The sequence below is a fragment of the Pelobates fuscus genome, chromosome 5 (assembly GCF_036172605.1).
Source record: "Pelobates fuscus isolate aPelFus1 chromosome 5, aPelFus1.pri, whole genome shotgun sequence".
NCBI lineage: Eukaryota > Metazoa > Chordata > Amphibia > Anura > Pelobatidae > Pelobates > Pelobates fuscus.
The window spans coordinates 363,013,256-363,034,535 of NC_086321.1; the positions used below are offsets into that span (position 1 = coordinate 363,013,256).

Sequence of the window (21,280 nt, forward strand, 5' to 3'; positions counted from 1 at the left end):
TGGGCTCCTGGCTTGGTTTATGAGGTGTTGGTAAAGTAACAAGTAAACAAACATTAACATCATATGTGTATACATCATAGGTATTGATAACTGGGGCAGTAGCTGCCACGGTAAGTTTCAGGTGTCAGTCCGTGTCGATATGGCCCTCCCGACCGTCAGGTCGTGGGTTGATTTTCGTTTGCCGCTCTTGGGGTGAATGGTCTGGTTGTGGCGGGATCCCCGAACTTTGTAGAGGTGGGTCTCGTTGGAGCGGAAGATGGTGTCTGTAGTCCCAGGACTGTGAGGAGTGGTGGTGCCTCGGAGAGAGAGGTGAGGGTGTGAGTTTGTCCTTGGTGGGACACCATGAGAGTTCCTGGAGCTCCCCATCGGTACTGTACGCCAGCTGCTCTCAGTTGTGTGGTGAGCGGTGCTAGGGTTTTGCGCCATTGTAGGGTCGATCTTGTCAGATCTTGGTAAAAGGTCAGTTGTGCTTCTTCGAATGGCAGTGGCGTTTTGCCCTTTAGCGCGGCCATGATGCGACCCCTGTCCTGGGATGTAGTGCAGCGCAGTATGACGTCTCGGTCTGTATTTTGTGAGGCCCTGGACGGGGCTGAGATTCTATACACTCCGTCCATTGCTACCTTCTTTGCAACGGCCTGAGGTAGGATGCTTGCCAACAACCGTCTCACATAATGAGGCAATTCGTCGGGTGAGATAGTGGCTGGTATGCCACGGATTTTTACGTTGTTGCGTCTGTGTTTGTCCTCTAGTGAGGTGAGCTGCAGGGCTAGTGCTTGGTGGGATTTGGTAAGCTGTTGCACCTCTGTATGTACCTGGGAGAGGTCAGCTTTGATGTCCACTATGTCCTCTTCAGTGGCCCTCACTCTGTCAGTCGTGTTTTGCATGTCAGCTCTCAATATTGCTAGTTCAGCTGCTAGTACCTTGTGGAAGTCTTGAAGCAGAATTTTCAGGTCGTGTTTGGTTGTGGGACTGGTGTCCTCTGCAGTGTCTGTGGGCATTTGAGGTGTGGGGAGTGTTTTGCCCCTCTCCAGTTGGTCCCGTTGTTCGGGTGCATCGGCCTGTGTGTCGACCTGGGTGCTTACCGTGGGCGCCATCTTTGGCGGCGCTTGTTTCTGGAGCAGGGCTCCTATGTCTTGGTGAGCAGCCGGGGGGTGTTGTTTCTGAGAGCGTCGGCCCATGGCTGGCATCTGAGCTACCGGTTCGGGTTCCGGTGGTGAGCCGGGCAGGTAAGCTTCGTCCCAGCTGTCGTATGTGCCGCTTAGGAGGGTCCCCCAGTCCGGGGTCTCACGCGTGGTGTAGGCCCCGTGCCTGCGTCTCCGCCTCGGCGCGTTTTTGTGGAGGAAGAAGGGCATTAATCGGTGCGGGTGTATCTTCTGTGCTTGTTGCCGGTTGTTAGGTGTGCGGATGGGGTGTATGGGCTTTGATTTAGGCGAGATTTTAGTAAGTCAGCCGGAGCTGTCTGATTTTGCGTCCATGCAGCTCCGCTGCTGGCTCCGCCCCCCAAGTGCTAAAAGTTGCCGTCACTGTAGCATTCTAAACTATGTTTGTCTTTACATATATATTTTTCATTGAAAGTTCACTTAAAGACACATGTATGTATGTATGACGTCTGTAATATCCATTACACACTACAAAAAAATAGTTTTAAACATCAAAAGTTGCAAACGTGACCTGGCAACAAACCTGTCGTAGTCAAAAAGGAGAGAGTCGTGCCATTCAAAAAAATAAAGAAATCGTTTGCCAGAAAAGGAGGTAATTTATTTCCAAAGTATCTGATTGGTGGATGGCAGCGCTAACCTCATATGCGTTCAATCAAAAGGTTCTTCTCGGTCTTCAGGAAAACCTTTTGATTAAACCAGTGAGGCAGCGTGGTGATAGCGAAGGTGGGGAAGAATTTGGCCCTGTGTTGGATTCGAGGTAAGGTTTACCTTTATTTTCCACAGTTTATCACAAAAAGTAAATGTGGAACTGGTAACAACTGCCCAATAGGGCACTATAAACACAATTAAGAAAATAAGGAAAGAAGGTTGGACTAACCCATTGATGGAGACCTGACATTCCCCCAGACCAGGGCATGCAACCTTGGGCACTCAAGACTACATTTCGTATAATGCTCTTACAGTCATAATGCTTGCAAAGCATAGTACTCCTACATTGTACCAGGGTGCTGTATGTTTGTTTTTTGGAGATTGTGTGGAATGTATTATGGGGATGGGTCTATGTCTTATTTTGTTGCATTTCAAATCAGTCTCCTGAACGCTATGCTTGTTTGTAGATGATATTTCTATTTTTTTCAGCGGGGAGAAAGGCTTTTTACCAGTCGTCTAGATGTAATTTAGGGACAATGGGTAATTATTGGTTCCCTTACCCTTTTTCAACAGCTCTTCAAAAAGTGATAACTGGATGTGTCCATTGAAGAAGGACAAAGAGGGTTTCCTACTTTTTAAGTTGCAGCACAGAGTTGCCATGGATAATGTAATGTGTATTTCATCAATATACAAAGTGGGCTTGTTGGTCCTTAACAGACCCAAACCATATACAAGACATATGTTTGGCAACCTATTCTTCAACTGTAAAATTTGTTTTGTACTGCTAGTTTTTTCAAGGGTAACGTAATTAATAATTAAACAAACACAACTTGCAAAAGTACAAATGATACAAAAAAGTACAAAAGTCTAAATGTAATTAGACTTGTCCCGGTATTCTATGGTATTTGAGAAACGGTGCTGCTACAGTAAACATAGAATGTGAGGGCAGAGAAGAACCATTCATTTTCTAAATACTTTCATTAGTCCCTGGCCTTATCTTATAGTTAGTATAGCCTTATATCTATCCCACGCATGTTTAAACTCCTTCACTGTGTTAACCTCTACCACTTCAGCTGGAAGGCTATTCCATGTATCCACTACCCTCTCAGTAAAGTAATACTTCCTGTCCTGATATTTTGAAACCTTTGTCCTTCTAATTTAAGACTATGTCCTCTTGTTGTGGTAGATTTTCTTATTTTAAATATAGTCTCCTCCTTTACTGAAAGCAACCTAAAGCAATTGATTGCCCCTGTTAAAATGACACGGGGACCAATGTATGAATTGTGACCCAAGGGTTAAACACCACTAGTCAGGGAGGGGGGCAGCAGGTCTTGCTCCTGAGAGTTGGAGGGCACGGTGCTGTACATTTGGTGTGCATGCATTAGGTACCAAAAGAAGCCAACTGTAAGCTGTCAATGAAGGTTCAGAGAGCAGCACATGGCTCGTTAGTTGTACAATGAAGAAATGTGCTCTAGAACGAAGAAGACAAAACATCACTAATTGCAAAACATGCACTCCGACAATGCAACATGTCCAATAAGAGTTCTTTTCACACTAGACTAAGGAATATTTTCCTGTAACACTATAGCTTTGAAAAAAACAAAACAATAACAGACCATTTAATTGAGTTGAAGTGAATTAAACTGTAGTTAGCTTTGCGGCTGCCAGTTCAGCGATAGGATCTGGTGATGTTATTGTAGTAAGGAGAGAAGATTCTGATATTGTGCAGTCAATGGACTTTTTAACACTGCTGGTCTCAACGGTAACGGTTTGGATAGTTCCGTTGACTAAGACCTCTGTTCTACTGCTCACAGTCGATGTGCTCTCTGAATAGATTGGCTCTGTCTTTGTTTCAACAGGTGATGGAGAAGTGACCACGGGCAAAAGCATTTCATCGGGAGAAATAATGGTCACTGAATTTTCTTTTTTAGGAAGCCAGATAGCAGCATAGAGAGGTTCTGCAAATTTTGCTTCAAACTGGTGGAGTCGTGTCATGGTGCTGGTGACACCATAGAAAGCTACAGTGCCACTTTGGTAGTTCACATAGACACCGACCCTGGAAGTTTTCTCAGATTTTAGAGGTGTTTCGACATCGCTATGCCAAACTGAGAATTCCTTCCCGTTCCATTTCAAGGTCCACGAGAAATCGTTTCCAGTAATACTGCTATTGCTCTCCGCACCTTTCCTGTCGATACATTTGTACGTCACTCCAACGTGGATAACTTCACCTTTAAATTGTACCTCGAAATAATGGCGACCAAGGTAAAAGCTCTCCTCACTCAGAACCTGTCTGAAGTGCTCAAACCTTTCTGGGTGGTCTGGGTAAGGATGTTGCCAGGGGGCGCTGTTAGTAACTTTGCGATTGTCTTGTTGCAGCCTTAGAAAACGGTGAGCAGTGTCTGGATCCAAAGTGACGTTCGATTTATCTAATTAAAAATAAAAAAGATATATATATATATTTGAAAAACTGCCATCAAATAATTAAATGTTTTATAATTAATTAAAATTGTTATAGTGAAAAATGAACACTAATAATTAAAATTATTATAGTTAAAAATTAGTACTTACACATAGTATTTACTTTGTGCTAGTGATGGTTAACCTTCACGGTTGTTTCTAAACTACATTTCCCAAGATGCTCTGCCAAGCTTCGTGTCATTCACTCTGTGGAACTGGTTTTGTTACGGCAATATAAGATACATCATCCCCCTACCACACCTCTAAACAATAAAACCTTAACTACATAAACTGACACATTTACTATACAAGTAAGTGAACAACACTTCTAAAAATAAATGTCCCATTACAAACTTTATACGTTTAGCTTCACATTATCTGCTTGATAGCACATTGTTTCACCTGAAAAGACTTGTTTGTTCACTGATTCTATAGTTATTGTAATACTTTATGTGTGTGATGTGATACATTACTAGGTCTAATTACACAACCTCAGTGAAGGGCCGCTCCCTAGAATGGCAGAGCAGGAACATGGCCTAAATACAGGATGGGTGTGTCCAGTTCAGTGTCAATTATTATTTAGAGCAAAGCAAATATTTACTGTGAAAGGCTGTAAACCTCTGCAATGCACAATGCTAGGGTTCTATAATATCAATCGTGGCATAGATTAGAATTTAAATAATCTGCAATATAAAATACTAAAAGGGCCAGAATGGTATAATGGTTACTGACCGCAAATAGGTCATAATATAATGCACTCACAGACTTATAGTGCCAGGAATACAAAGCTCCTGCACGGTAAATAAAGGGTTAAAACCCCCTTTTTTTTTTGCTTACCTTACCCCAGCACTGAAGTCCCTCAGCGCTGTTTTGAAGCTCCTCCCCCTTGGACATCCTGCAATTAAAGGGCGCATATGCCGCGTGCACATTAGACCTCCACATAGGAAAGCATTGAATCAATGCTTTCCTATGGGAAAAATCTGACGCTGGGTGTTCTCATGCACAGCGTAAGGACGTCCAGCGTCAGATACTGAACGAAAGGTCAGTTTCGATCCAGGAAGCCCTCTAGTGGTTGTCTAGTAGAGGCAGACTTAGATCTACAATGTAAACATTGCACTTTCCCTGTAACTGCAATGTTTAACACTGCCTCACAAGGTGCAAAAGGAATACTGCACCCAGACCACTTCAGTTAGCTGAAGTGGTCCGGGTGCCTATAGTGTCCCTTTAATTAAATTGTGAGTTACTTCTAGAATAGAATCTGTGGTCTTTTCTGGTAGGAATCAAAGGACTTACAAAATCCACTGAAGGTCAAATTTGTGCTATGGGTTTTAGCTTCATGACAAAAATGCTTATAATAACTGATTCTAAAAATCTTGCCAGAGACCTGTTGATTAAGGATCTCATATTGTTTTCCAGTCAGGACATCAATAAAATCTGGGTTGTTGGCGGTCCCTCAGGGGCTGGTTTATTTCTCTAGTGCCAACACCAGGATAACCCAGGGTGACCCTCAACAGCCCCTAATATATCACGCCACGCAAGGGACAGGTATACCCGAGTCCTGCTTCCATGTGAATATATCCACGGAAAGTGAAGAGGAAGCAGCCATGCCTCAGAGGAGCTGGAACTATTAATTGCATAGTTACTGCAGAGTCTTTATCACTGCACAAAATGGCTCCTGACCTTGAATGCTTGGACTGACTAATCAGCAGTGAGTGCGTGAATCCAGCCAGGTTTCACCTAAGCATTGTATATCGTGAAACTGGGACTTGCACTGCTTCTGTTTTTCCACTCACAAACTGCCTTATAAACGCTGTGCCTGACAAGGTAGAAAGCAAAATATTTAGCTCTCGAGAATGAAGAAAATGAAGTTTGGTCAGGACCTGCAGCTCAGCTTGTGGCACAATGAGGGAATCTGACAAGGTAGCGATGTGCTGTCAAGCATGATACACTTACATTTCAAGAAATCGTTCCTTGTTGTGGGCTCTGGTGCACCTATTCGGTGGTTTGGAGGGACTATGGCAGACACCATTGTTTTTATCCCCAGATTCTCTGTATACAAACAAAAAACAAAAAACAACAACACATGATTCAGCAGTGCTATACTTTTCATCTTAACTTAAAGAATATAATGCATGTCTAGTTTATTGTTATATTTTAAACATGTTCTATTACTGTGTGTTAGGTTTAGTAATGACCCATTTTATAAGGCTTGTATTGTACTGTGGCCAAAACAGACTGTATCACAGACTGATCTCTAAACACATTTATTGTAGTTTAAAGACACAATTATTGTTCTGTTATACACTCAGACACACCATCAATATAGAGCTCTTAGAAAAGAGGGACATTAGCATAGAAGAGAGGGGTAGAGGGATTTGGGCCCAAAATAGGGACTGTCCTTCTTAACCCCTTAAGGACACATGACATGTGTGACATGTCATGATTCCCTTTTATTCCAGAAGCTTGGTCCTTAAGGGGTTAAACAGGGACACTTGGGAAGCATGCTGTAACCAACGAATTAAATCTCAGTGGAAGTTAAATATTGGCCTTGAAAGGTCATTCAATGTTACCCAAACACAAGTTTAAAGATTAACCAAGTGCATGCTCCGAGTGCTGTCAGCAATCTGCACAATTTATCTAAATGAACTCCCTGTGCCAGGTGTAGTGAATAGCTAATAGTGCATTATCGATCCACTGTTGCTGGAAGTTTATTAATAACATTGACTTACAGGATTAAACTAAACACCATTGTTTTAACCCCCAGATCCTCTGTGAAAACCATAACAAAAAAAAGACATGATTTCAGCATTATAATTTCCATGGTAAAAAAAATGCCATAGAAATTCAATCCCCCAAACTCTAGACTGTATCACCACCAGCCAGTTGAGGCCATGCCAGGCTGTGCCAAGCACAGAGCTCAGGAGGAGGAGCGCCGGGATATGACGTCATCGCGGTTCCGCCCAGGAAGGGCTATCCATGTGGCCTGTGCGGGACGCTGCTCACACTGTAATCCTCCCACGTGTGCCAGGTCCGTGAACCAAACCGGGCCCGAGGGTAATTATGGAATGGGGAGGGCAGATAGGGGTAATCTAACATTAGGAATGGAGGGAAGGTCCAGGAAGGGGAGTAATATCACTTTGGCTAGGGAGGTGGGAAAAAGGATTCGAGTAATGGAGGGGAAGTGGGGGTAATATAAGTTGGTGAGAAATGAAGGGGTGTGTGGGGTAACATGGTGAGAAATGAAGGGGTGTGTGGGGGTAATATGGTGAGAAATGAAGGGGTGTGTGGGGTAATATAGTGAGAAATGAAGGGGTGTGTGGGGGTAATATGGTGAGAAATGAAGGGGTGTGTGGGGTAATATGGTGAGAAATGAAGGGGTGTGTGGGGTAATATGGTGAGAAATGAAGGGGTGTGTGGGGGTAATATGGTGAGAAATGAAGGGGTGTGTGGGGTAATAGGGTGAGAAATGAAGGGGTGTGTGGGGTAATAGGGTGAGAAATGAAGGGGTGTGTGGGGTAATAGGGTGAGAAATGAAGGGGTGTGTGGGGGTAATATAGCGAGAAATGAAGGGGTGTGTGGGGTAATATAGCGAGAAATGAAGGGGTGTGTGGGGTAATATGGTGAGAAATGAAGGGGTGTGTGGGGTAATATGGTGAGAAACGAAGGGGTGTGTGGGGTAACATGGTGAGAAATGAAGGGGTGTGTGGGGTAATATGGTGAGAAATGAAGGGGTGTGTGGGGTAACATGGTGAGAAATGAAGGGGTGTGTGGGGGTAATATGGTGAGAAATGAAGGGGTGTGTGGGGTAATATGGTAAGAAATGAAGGGGTGTGTGGGGTAATATGGTGAGAAATGAAGGGGTGTGTGGGGTAATATGGTGAGAAATGAAGGGGTGTGTGGGGTAATATGGTGAGAAATGAAGGGATGTGTGGGGTAATATGGTGAGAAATGAAGGGGTGTGTGGGGTAATATGGTGAGAAATGAAGGGGTGTGTGGGGTAATATGGTGAGAAATGAAGGGGTGTGTGTGGTAATATGGTGAGAAATGAAGGGGTGTGTGGGGGTAATATGGTGAGAAATGAAGGGGTGTGTGGGGGTAATATGGTGAGAAATGAAGGGGTGTGTGGGGGTAATATGGTGAGAAATGAAGGGGTGTGTGGGGTAATATGGTGAGAAATGAAGGGGTGTGTGGGGTAATATGGTGAGAAATGAAGGGGTGTGTGGGGTAATATGGTGAGAAATGAAGGGGTGTGTGGGGTAATATGGTGAGAAATGAAGGGGGTGTGTTGGGGTAATATGGTGAGAAATGAAGGGGTGTGTGGGGTAATAGGGTGAGAAATGAAGGGGTGTGTGGGGTAATAGGGTGAGAAATGAAGGGGTGTGTGGGGTAATAGGGTGAGAAATGAAGGGGTGTGTGGGGTAATAGGGTGAGAAATGAAGGGGTGTGTGGGGTAATATGGTGAGAAATGAAGGGGTGTGTGGGGTAATATGGTGAGAAATGAAGGGGTGTGTGGGGTAATAGGGTGAGAAATGAAGGGGTGTGTGGGGTAATAGGGTGAGAAATGAAGGGGTGTGTGGGGTAATAGGGTGAGAAATGAAGGGGTGTGTGGGGTAATAGGGTGAGAAATGAAGGGGTGTGTGGGGTAATAGGGTAAGAAATGAAGGTGTGTGTGGGGGTAATATGGTGAGAAATGAAGGGGTGTGTGGGGTAATATAGTGAGAAATGAAGGGGTGTGTGGGGTAATATAGTGAGAAATGAAGGGGTGTGTGGGGTAATATAGTGAGAAATGAAGGGGTGTGTGGGGGTAATATGGTGAGAAATGAAGGGGTGTGTGGGGGTAATATGGTGAGAAATGAAGGGGTGTGTGGGGTAATATGGTGAGAAATGAAGGGGTGTGTGGGGTAATATAGTGAGAAATGAAGGGGTGTGTGGGGTAACATGGTGAGAAATGAAGGGGTGTGTGGGGTAATATGGTGAGAAATGAAGGGGTGTGTGGGGTAATATGGTGAGAAATGAAGGGGTGTGTGGGGTAATATAGTGAGAAATGAAGGGGTGTGTGGGGTAATATGGTGAGAAATGAAGGGGTGTGTGGGGGTAATGGTGAGAAATGAAGGGGTGTGTGGGGTAATATAGCGAGAAATGAAGGGGTGTGTGGGGTAATATGGTGAGAAATGAAGGGGTGTGTGGGGTAATATAGTGAGAAATGAAGGGGTGTGTGGGGTAATATGGTGAGAAATGAAGGGGTGTGTGGGGTAATAGTGAGAAATGAAGGGGTGTGTGGGGTAATATAGCGAGAAATGAAGGGGTGTGTGGGGTAATATGGTGAGAAATGAAGGGGTGTGTGGGGTAATAGGGTGAGAAAGGAAGGGGTGTGTGGGGGGTAATATAGTGAGAAATGAAGGGGTGTGTGGGGTAATATAGTGAGAAATGAAGGGGTGTGTGGGGTAACATGGTGAGAAATGAAGGGGTGTGTGGGGTAATATAGTGAGAAATGAAGGGGTGTGTGGGGTAATATGGTGAGAAATGAAGGGGTGTGTGGGGGTAATATGGTGAGAAATGAAGGGGTGTGTGGGGGTAATATAGTGAGAAATGAAGGGGTGTGTGGGGTAATAGGGTGAGAAATGAAGGGGTGTGTGGGGTAATAGGGTGAGAAATGAAGGGGTGTGTGGGGTAATATGGTGAGAAATGAAGGGGTGTGTGGGGTAATATGGTGAGAAATGAAGGGGTGTGTGGGGTAATATGGTGAGAAATGAAGGGGTGTGTGGGGGTAATATAGTGAGAAATGAAGGGGTGTGTGGGGTAATATGGTGAGAAATGAAGGGGTGTGTGGGGTAATAGGGTGAGAAAGGAAGGGGTGTGTGGGGGGTAATATGGTGAGAAATGAAGGGGTGTGTGGGGTAATATGGTGAGAAATGAAGGGGTGTGTGGGGTAATATAGTGAGAAATGAAGGGGTGTGTGGGGTAATAGGGTGAGAAATGAAGGGGTGTGTGGGGTAATATGGTGAGAAATGAAGGGGTGTGTGGGGTAATAGGGTGAGAAATGAAGGGGTGTGTGGGGTAATATGGTGAGAAATGAAGGGGTGTGTGGGGTAATATGGTAAGAAATGAAGGGGTGTGTGGGGTAATAGGGTGAGAAATGAAGGGGTGTGTGGGGTAATAGGGTGAGAAAGGAAGGGGTGTGTGGGGGGTAATATGGTGAGAAATGAAGGGGTGTGTGGGGTAATATGGTGAGAAATGAAGGGGTGTGTGGGGTAATATGGTGAGAAATGAAGGGGTGTGTGGGGTAATATAGTGAGAAATGAAGGGGTGTGTGGGGTTATAGGGTGAGAAATGAAGGGGTGTGTGGGGTAATATGGTGAGAAATGAAGGGGTGTGTGGGGGTAATATAGTGAGAAATGAAGGGGTGTGTGGGGTAATATGGTGAGAAATGAAGGGGTGTGTGGGGTAATATGGTGAGAAATGAAGGGGTGTGTGGGGTAATAGGGTAAGAAATGAAGGGGTGTGTGGGGTAATATGGTAAGAAATGAAGGGGTGTGTGGGGTAATAGGGTGAGAAATGAAGGGGTGTGTGGGGTAATGTGGTGAGAAATTAAGGGGTGTTGGGTAATATGGTGAGAAATGAAGAAGTGGGGTAAATATGCTTTGGGAAAGGGAGTGGCTATGGTGGGATGGTATGAGGAGGATTTTTTGATGATATTGGATGAGGACAAACTATAGTAGTCTTCTCTGAGGACTGCTATTTTTATATCAGAATCTGGTCACTGCAACTAACATTTCCTGTGTCCCTATGCTGACTCTCCTTACTTGGCAAAGTCTGTCTATGAGGTCTGTAGCATTTGGATAATGTGTGGGCATAGTCTCAAGATGAACAGCAAGTGTTTGTTGATAATGATTAGACTGTGTATTGATTGAGTGGACCCCAAATGACAGCGTATTGGGATTAGTGGGCAGTTTCTTTAGGTGGGGAGGTTCCTGCTTCATTCTTTTGAGTTAATTTACGAAGTTTAATTTTACAGACTGCTTGACATCTTGGTAGTTCTATGGGTGAAATATGTGTGAGACAGCACCTGCTTGACTCAACGCTCCCGATTCCTTCTGCGAGTCCGAAAAATCTATTCAGAGGCCAAGAACGTCTCCAGGCAGCAGAGCAAATTAAACTGCAGTTTTGCAGAGGCACTGGATATTTGACAGCAATCAAGGTACACTAATTCTTTCTAAATGAATAACAATCTTTCAAAGATTTCATTACATTGCAATACTACAAAGCTGGATTGCATATGGCACCAATGATCATCTATATATATATATATATATATTTTTTTTTTTTTGCATTACTCCAAACAAAAACAAGTGTTTTGATAAAAAACACAAAACTTCTCTCTCTTCCAACACTTTTCCTCTGAATGGGGAAAGAGGTCGGGGAGGACATGGGCGGCACAGTGGGTGGGCTGTGCCGTCATGGACTGTCTGGTGTAAGCATGCTGTGCGTGCTGGTATCAGATGCCAGTTTTGATCAATGTTGGTATTTGCCAATCCACAACTCTTGTTCCGAGCTGGCTGGTGATACCCAATGAGACTGCTGAAGGTGTAGCTACACCTTTGGCAGCAGAGGTGTTACTCTCTGTACGTGCAGTATTTCAAAGTGGAACGTTGCACATAGAGACTCCAGTCACCATGACCACTTCAAAACAATTGACTATCTGAAGATTTATTTTTATATCTGGAATCTGGTCACAGCAAGTTCCATGTCCTGTGTCCTTATGCTGACTCACCTTCCTTGGCAAAGTCTTGGAGACTTTCTGTGTATGACGTCTGTAGTGTTTGGATAATTTTCTCAGTGGACTCTGCTACAACCTTTTGGATTCCGGACAACTTGTCCTTCAGCCCAATATAAACACTGGGAAGTGTGTCGTCTGCTTTTGTCTTCTTAAATTCACAATACTCCTGTGGAAATTCAGAGGAAAAACTCATAGAGCAATGGCACTTACTTTACTCCGTAAGAGAGAAATCAGAGAGAACACTATTCATAACTACAGTCACAGTGGTAATGATTTTCGAGATTAATGCTTAAGTAAAAATAAATAAATCACTATTTAGTATACATACCCCCAGTAAAAACATGCATGCCTTTAACCCCTTAAGGACCAACTTCTGGAATAAAAGGGAATCATGACGTCACACATGTTGTGTGTCCTTAAGGGGTTAAAGTGACACAATAGTCACTATAACAACTACAGCTTAATGTAGTTGTTCTGGTGAGTATAATTAGTCCCTTTGGGCATTTTCCTACAAACACTGCCTTTTCAGAGAAAAGGCTGTGTTTACAGTGCCCCTTGGGGACACCTCCAGTGTCCACTCCTTAGATGGCTAGTAGAAGTGCTTCCTGGGGCAGTGCTGCACAGTTTGCAGCACTGCTGTTCAGCGTCTCCGTGCTCTGCAGGTTGTTTAGCTCAGCAGAACTGCATGGAGACGCTGAAGTTTCATCATAGAGATGCATTGATTTAATGCATCTGTGTGAGGAGGTGCTGATTAGCCGAAGCCTGCGTTTGGTCCCACCCCTGTCCCTATGGGAAAGCATTGGATTGGCTGAAATCATAAATTCTAATGATGTCAGCAAGGAGGCAAAATGGCTTTAACACTATATACATGTCTGTGTTGCTAATCCTGTAGTGTTCCTTTAATTATACTTTTTTTCATTGTAAGTATATCTAAAAACAGCTTGCAAGGGCTGCAGAGTTCTTGTCTGCAGACTTTGCAAGCCCTCCCCTTCTTTCTCAGCTCAGACATTTTGTGGTTGTCCAATCAGACTTCCCAATGCAGCTCAATGCGAAGACTTTGCAAGATAGATGCTCTGGGCAATTGTCTGCCTCTTGAGTTTAGTTCCACTGAGCTAAACAACCTGGGTGTAACAGGACCAGCTGTCTGATTGACAGCCAGGTATTTTAAATATTGGTAGGAAAAATTGCAAATTAGTGTCAGTGTACTAGCTCTGGAATCCCAAGACACTATTGTATTTTAGTATGTGCGTTTGACAAACTATGACATTCTATTTAAAATTATAGTACCATATGTACAAACGGTTCCAATTAGACTATAGTTATTAAAACGAGTGCAAGGTGCTGCTACCTTTCCACCGCTCGTTTTTGTATCCACCACCAGAAGGAAGAGACTCTGGTTCGGGTCGTTCCAGCTGCCTATCCACCTTAATACAAGCGCTAAAATCCTATTTGTTATTTATTACACTACGGTTATTGGTCAATCAAGCTTAAATTGCCGAGAATGTGGTTGAATTGAACTTTTACACGTGTCATATTTTCTTCCGTTTGCTAAAATTCATATGAAATCTGCTTAGATCAATTCTGTCTCATACCTGAAGGAAATTGGACGCATTCCTGCGACTTGCGATCCCCTCCACTTTGGCTTTACTCTTTTTCAGCTCGTTGCATTTCTGCTCCAGGTAAGTTTTTATCCCATCCGCCTGGTTCAGAGAAGCTTTCTCTCTTTGTTCTAGGAAATCCAGTACTTTAGAACGGGCCGACTTCACGGCATCTTGTAGCTCATCAAACTGCACGTTTATGGCTTTCCTGGCTTCAGTAACAGAATTCTGTGTGCATTGGAATACATTATTTCAGCTGTATGCTTGCAATAGTGTAAAAAGAACTATGTTCACATTAAAACTCCTGTGTCTTTATCCAACTCATCATGTATACATTGTGTCAAAACCTCTGTTTCTGTGATTCTCTTTCTTTAATGCAGTGTTTTCCAAACCATTCCTCAAGGCACACCTACTAGTCCAGGATTTAGGGATTACCCAGTTTGTCAAAGGTGTTATTAGAAAAAAAAAAAAAAACACCTTCGCACAACTGGATAGTCCCTAAATCCTGGACTGGGAGGCGTGCCTTGAGGACTGGTTTGGAAAACACTGCTTTAATGGCTCACTTGTTACATTTTCATTACTCCAGATTTATAAATCTGTTCCAAAAAACTTACGTAAACTGACCTGTATACCATCCCAGTTTACTTATAATTTACCCATTTCAGTCATACTGTGCATTTTTCTCATTGGTCACATGGTTCTGCCTCTTCCCCATTTCATGTTCCGTATGTATCTCACAACGATTTCATTATCTGAACATCTGACTTGATGTGCCTCTCCCAATCCCAATTCGTGTTTCTCCCTCTTTATTCCCCACCAGCTCATGTGTCATTTCATGAGTCATTCCCGTCACATGATGTCATGCTCATTCTTTACCAGGCAATGTCTCTTGCTTCATCCTTCCGACTCTAGTTTATTCGTATCCAGTTAATTACTATATATTCATAGCTACTTGTGATTTGCTCAACTCATTCTCCATTCCTAACTAGCCTATGAGTTTCTTACTCCTTCGTCAATACTTGTTGCTCATTTCCACAGCTTTCATCTTAAATCGCTGGTCTATTTTTTGTTTGCACCCTCCGCCCCTCCAACAAAAATATCTAAGAGACTATTCTTGAAAGCTTTGCAGCATATTTCTCAACAGATCCCCATCTAATTTTTCACCAGCCAACCTTTTATTATCAGTAATGGCTTATACAGTATAACTCTGTCTGCATGTTGCCCTGCTTATACCACTTCATTATATGTGAATTGTTAAGACTGTTACTATATATTGGGAATAGTTTAGCCCTGGGCAACCGAAGAGTTGAACACATTTATTAAATTATTTCTACCTTTAAAGAACATTTTACTTTTGTGGGTAAAATCTCCTTTCCTGAAGTCTAAATAAATAACTACTTGTCCTTTACTGTTCACAAATAGATTGACTGGTTGCTTTATTGTCACACTGATACATTCGTATAAAATTTTTATAGAAGTGGACATTGTGAAAGTCATTTGAAGTATCCAGCACCCTTCTGAGACACAAGTCATTTCAGACTATGTCACTACATGTGTGGGTCTAAGCACCGCCCTGTGCGCTATGTCACCTGTATCGATTTAGTGTTGGTCTCCAATTTAATGATGGCGTGCTCAGCCGATGTCCGTTTCCAATCATACTCAGCCACTAGTTGCTGAACCTCAACCTTAAGGAGAAGAAGACAAGCAAACAAAAAGACAAATTTACATGTAAACCGTAAAGGGTCTAAAATTGTCTAGCCATAGATATTGCGATTGATGCAGGTTAATTCCTATATTTGTCATACTCTGTAATGAATATAAATGCTTAGTATCACTACCATCAATACTGTAAGATCACTCTTGGTTTCCACCACTCTTTTAATAAATTTGTCTCCCTTTGCTTTATTAGACTTTTCAGACGCCAAACTCTGATTCTTCTATTCCTTCTGTGAAAAAACAGTGCTGTCATAAATTGTATATCCTGAGAAACTTGGAAGCTGCTGATCTGTCTCTTTTTTAAGTTTGGTACGTAATCTCTATAACACTCATAGATGGTGGAGGGGACAGAAAAAAAGGATCAAATATTATCCAGGACGTTAATAATTGCAGGTTATTTACAGCAGGCCTGAGATACTAGATTATATGTGAGAACTAATTAGATTCTGCAGTCTTACTTTTTAATCAAAGGGAAAAAAAGCTTTTAATTTCTTCTACATCAGGTTCTCTGGCCTAAGCAGACCAGGTACATGGAGAGACATTTGGAGACATTTCCTCTAGAGCAGGAGGTGATGTACATACTCGTGAGTTATACATATCTGTAACTGAAGCATGCCATACGTTTCTGCTGTCACTTATTATTATTATTATTATTATTGAGATTATTTAGACGAGGGGGGAATCAGAGGACCTTGTTGGAACATCTGATGCAGCAAGAGTTACTAACAGGTATTATTAGTTAGAAACATAGAATGTGACGGCAGATAAGAACCGTTCGGCCCATCCAGTCTGCCCAATTTTCTAAATACTTTCTTTAGTCCCTGGCCTTATCTTATAGTTAGGATAGCCTTACGCCTATCCCACGCATGCCTAAAATCTCTCAATGTGTCAACATCTACCACTTCAGCGGGAAGGCTATTCCATGCATCCACTACCCTCTCAGTAAAGTAATACTTCCTGATATTATTTTTAAACCTTTGCCCCTCTAATTTAAAGGATCACTAAAGTGTCCGGAAAACAAAGTGGTTTTCCTGACACTATAGTGCTCTGAGGGTGCCCCCACCCTCAGTGTCCCCCTCCTGTGGCGCTGAAGGGGTTAAAACCCCTTCAGTTACTTACCTTAATCCAGCGACAGACTCCCTCGGCGCTGGTGACCTCTCCTCCCGTCCAACGTCAGCTCCCTAGTGGAGCGGAATGCATTCAAAGACTGTGCAGCACTGCCCCAGGAAGCACTTCTAGTAGCCATCTAAGGAGTGGACACTGGAGGTGTCCCCAGGGGGCACTGCAAACACAACCTTTTCTCTGAAAAGGCAGTGTTTGCAGGAAAATGTCCAAAGGGACTAATTATACTTACCAGAACAACTACATTAAGCTGTAGTTGTTATAGTGACTATTGTGTCACTTTAAAGGCATGCATGTTTTTACTGGGGGTATGTATACTAAATAGTGATTTATTTATTTTTACTTAAGCAGTGAAGTGTTCCATTAATCTCGAAAATCATTACCACTGTGACTGTAGTTATGAATAGTTATGAATAGTGTTCTCTCTTACGGAGTAAACCAAAGATGCTTAATGCTTTCCTATGAACGTTCTGTGCAATGGATGCGAAATTCACATCCAGCGTTGCAGATGCGCCTCTAGTGGCTGTCCGGAAGACAGCCACTAGAGGCTGGATTTACCCCAAATGTAAACATAGCAGTTCCTCTGAAGTTTGCAACCTTGTGCTTTACACTGTGGTCCCATCTTTACTGTATGTGAAGGGAATGCATCAACCACTCTCACTCCAGCTACAGGTGTAACAATAGTGGTTATAACTAGCGATCACATGGGCTGCTGTTGTAAATAGAATCCCATGGCTCAAGGTGCCTATAAGCTCTCCAACACAAGCTATCCTCCATATTGAGATAGCAGGAGATCTGGATTCAGAGCAGCTCTCCCCTGCAGTCTATACTGTGAGTGTTGTGTTCCAGGGAGCAGAGGCGGCTCTCTAATTAGGCGATTTAGGCGGCCGCCTAAGGCCTCGCGCTGATGGGGGCCTCGCGCTGATGGGGGCCTCGCGGGCGCCTAAATCGCCTTAGGGCAGTGTGACAGATCGGGTCCTCGGTCAGAGACCGAGGACCCGACACAGGAGGGTGCCCGGCGGCTTGCCCATAATGCCGCCGGGTGCGAGGCCCCTCCTATGCCTACCCGGGAGAGCCAGCCTGTTTGCAGCTCAGCCGAGCGCAGAGCTGCAGACTGAGTGGGTCTCGCGATCTCAGCCAATCAGAGCGTTGCCGCGGGTTACCACGGCAACGCTCTGACTGGCTGAGATCGCGAGACTAAACTTACCACGTGGTCTGCAGCTCTGCACCTGGCGGAGCTGCAGACCGTAAAGGGAGCCCACCGGACCACCAGGGATCCTAAGGTATTTATGCCTCCGCTCCCCACCCTGCCCTCCTACCACCCTCTGCCCCAGCCACCCCACCACCACTGCCCCAGCCACCCCACTACCACTGCCCCAGCCAGCCTCTGCCCCAGCCACCCCACCACCACTGCCCCAGCCAGCCTCTGCCCCAGCCACCCCACCACCACTGCCCCAGCCAGCCCTCTTACCACCCCCTGGCCCAGCCACCCTACCACCCTCTGCCCTCCTACCATCCCCTGCCCTGTCACAGCCACCCTACCAACCTCTGCTCCCTACTACCTGTACCCTGTCACTGCCCTCCTGCCACCCCCTGCCCAAGCCACCCTCTGCCCCAGCCACCCTCTGCCCTCCTACCACCCCACTACCCTGTCACTGTCCTCCTACCATCCTCTGCCCCAGCCACCCTCTGCCCTCCTACCACCCCACTACCCTGTCACTGTACTCCTACCACCCTCTGCCCTCCTACCATCCTATGCCCCCTACCATCCCCTGCCCTGTCACAGCCACCCTACCACCCTCTGCTCCCTACCACCCCGTACCCTGTCACTGCCCTCCTGCAACCCCCTGTCACAGTCACACTACCACCCCGTACCCTGTCACTGCCGTCCTACCACCCCGTGCTTTGTCATAACCCCCCTGCCCCAGGGGAACCCTACCACCCTCTGCCCCAGCCACCCTCTGCCCTCCGTCTGTCCTCCTACCACCCCACTACCCTGTCACAGCCCCCCTACCACCACCTGCCCCACCACCCCCTGCTCCAGCCCCCCCCCCACTACCCCATGTCCTGTCAAAGTCTCCTACCCTCTCACAGCACCCACCCTCTCACAGCTCCTCTACCCTGTCACCCCACACCCACCCAATCACAGCCTTCCCACACACACGCACTGTCACAGCCTTCCACCGCACACCTTGTCATTCCCAACCCGTACCCTATCATTACCACACACACTGACACCCCTTCACATACACTATCACCATTCCCAAACACTTTCAGACCCCACACACTGCCGCCCCCTACACCCAGCCAAACTTACATAACCCCTCCTAATCCTGTCACTCTCACCCACTGCAACCATACAATACTCCTTGCTTTGCCACACCTACCCTATTGCATTAACTCCCCCATCAACCCTGTCAGACTCACCTTCTCTTGCACTGTCACACTCGCCCCCCGACCCTGTCACTCATCCTCTATCAGTCTGTCCCACTCACCCCCTTCACCCTGCCACACTCACCCTATTACATAAACCCTTACAATCCTGTACTCCAACTGTGCAACACTCACCCCAAACCCTGTCACACATAGGTAGACAATGCCAGATACACTCATATATACATACACCGGCACTTATGTATACACGACTGCAAGGCTATGTAACCATACCCCTCAGTCATGTATAAACGATTGGCATAATTGCTAATTAAATTTGTTTATTGCAAATTAAGTTAGTTTGCATATTATGCCACAACTACAGTCAGAGAGATCATAATGCGGCGGCACAGGGAGCCGCTACACTGCAAGCCTCTGAACGATGAATACAGAGACTAGCTCTCTGTATCCAGCGCTGCAAGCTCGTCCTTAAATACAACAACAGCACCTTATACACACAATGCAACCCCTATTTTTTTACTTTAGGTGTTAGTGGGGGCCTCATGTTTGAGTTTCGCCTAAGGCCTCACAAAGTCTAGAGCCTCCACTGCCAGGGAGACATTGGGTTAGGCCTTGTATTACAGTGTATCTTTGAGAGGGAGCAAGAAATAGAGATGTCACTAGCAATCATCTATTAGGAACTCTCATTCACGTCTCTTTTATTGTATAGTGGGTGCGTAGTAAAAACTATTCACGTACATGGCCCCCATTGCTTTTGTTGCACCATTGACCAACATCTGTATTGTACATAGGTTTTATCTTTCTACTCCCTGAGGGATCAAACAACAATACAAACAGTTTAAAAACAATTGTTAATGGGGCTTACTATGCACCATAACCACTACAGCCTCGTCTAAAATTGCTGTCCAGATTAGGACAGCGTTAGATAATGCAGAAATTAATTTTCTGCATTCTTCGAGTAGCTAGAGAACAGTTTGACAGGAAATGGGTGGAATGCACCCAAAGATTCCTACCACCATAACCACTTCAGTGCCAGTTTCGATATACAGGTAATAAACAAACTGTTTATTGTTTAGAACTCCCGCTGCTGTGGAGTGCAACTGCCAACAGTCTCAGTCAGCCTTCCATAGACGTGGTCTATCGTAAATCCAATCGCTACATATCATTTTACTGAGAATTTCGGATGATTAAAGTTGAGGCCAAAATATTTCTTTCCTCTATGTACATGATTCAACAGGTTTTGTCAAAAACCTACAACAGCATGCTGCAATACACTCATCACATTGCATTCCTCAAAAGAATTAACCAGTTCTATACAGGGAGCAGAGGACGTAAAGGAACATTAAACCCCAGTAAACATTAGTGCTTGTAACATTAATGCTGTTATATCCTGCACTGAAGTTGCAAGCATGGTTGGAATTAACAAGGTGAAACATTTCAGTGAAGTGATAAATTATTCAATCAGGATTAATGCAAGAAGGAGTCATAGGACGTTTTTTTGTTGTTCCACATGATATGACTTACTTCTATGTCTTTCTTAGCCTCTGCGCAGGAGATCTTTGTATGGGCGCTGTGCTTGCCTTCCGCACAATCCTCACACACGCAAATTAAGTCTTCTTGGCAGAACCAATCCAAGGGTTTTTGGTGAATGCTACATGTTCTCAGGTTGGTGTCGTTAACCGGATCCACGATTTGGTGTGTGTGTAATTTTACATTTGTTAAATGCGGTTTCAGGTGCATTTCACAGTAACTAATCATACACGTCAAGCAGGTCTTTGTGGCCGCCACCTTCTGCTCCAGGCAGAAATCACACAGGACTTTATCGGGGTCGTCACTGGGGTCTTCCTGGATATCCTTTTCCATGGGCTTTCCTTCTGCAGATAAATTACTTTTTTCAGGATCCACCCCGGGTTCTTTTGCAGACTGGCTCAGTGCTTCTATCTGCGGAACAGAATTACTTTTACAGATCGTTAAATCTTTCTTTTCCTCTGTTAATTTCATGGTAGAGAACTCTTCGCAGCTGTGGCATTTGGAGACCGGCATCGGGGTGATATCTGAATCTGCCATGTTCAAAGAGTTCTTGTCTTATTAACTCTGCAGCCGTCTGTAACCGATCTCGTAGGAAGTCAGGTTTCAGTAAAAGCCACACCTGAATTTGAAAGCAGCCAGGAGCTTTTAATTCCTTATATCCGTATATAGGAGCTACACGTGACTAACCGGTTTACAGAAACCTCTCATTTCACTAATCCACAGTCTGCGAACCAAATTGTTCACTTTCATGAACAGACTTTTTTTTAAATTCGTAGATATATTAAAATTGCACGTAATGTATTTTTGTATTGACGGTACAAAATAAACATGAATTTCTTTGGCGTCTCCCTTCGCACAGGATATAAATATTATCTTTT

General features: G+C 44.5%; 1 protein-coding gene across 1 annotated transcript; it reads right to left on the reverse strand.

The window, feature by feature from the left end:
* Positions 1-3,127: 3,127 nt before the first annotated feature.
* On the reverse strand, positions 3,128-21,023 carry TRIM16 (tripartite motif containing 16). Its single transcript, XM_063456046.1, has 6 exons — positions 20,397-21,023; positions 15,230-15,325; positions 13,635-13,868; positions 12,037-12,208; positions 6,219-6,314; positions 3,128-4,234 (listed from the first exon to the last, which is right to left on the reverse strand). The coding sequence occupies exons 1-6, from the start codon at positions 20,937-20,939 to the stop codon at positions 3,447-3,449; spliced, it is 1,929 nt and encodes a 642-aa protein (XP_063312116.1). The 5' UTR covers positions 20,940-21,023; the 3' UTR covers positions 3,128-3,446.
* Positions 21,024-21,280: the final 257 nt, after the last annotated feature.

Coding starts and splice junctions, on each gene's coding strand:
- TRIM16 (XM_063456046.1), bottom strand. CDS start 20,939: ATGGCAGATTCAGATATCACCCCGATGCCGGTCTCCAAATGCCACAGC. Junction 6,315..12,036: donor CCAAGACTTTGCCAAGGAAG/GTGAGTCAGCAT, acceptor GTTTGTATACAG/AGAATCTGGGGATAAAAACA. Junction 4,235..6,218: donor AAGGAACGATTTCTTGAAAT/GTAAGTGTATCA, acceptor ATTTTTAATTAG/ATAAATCGAACGTCACTTTG.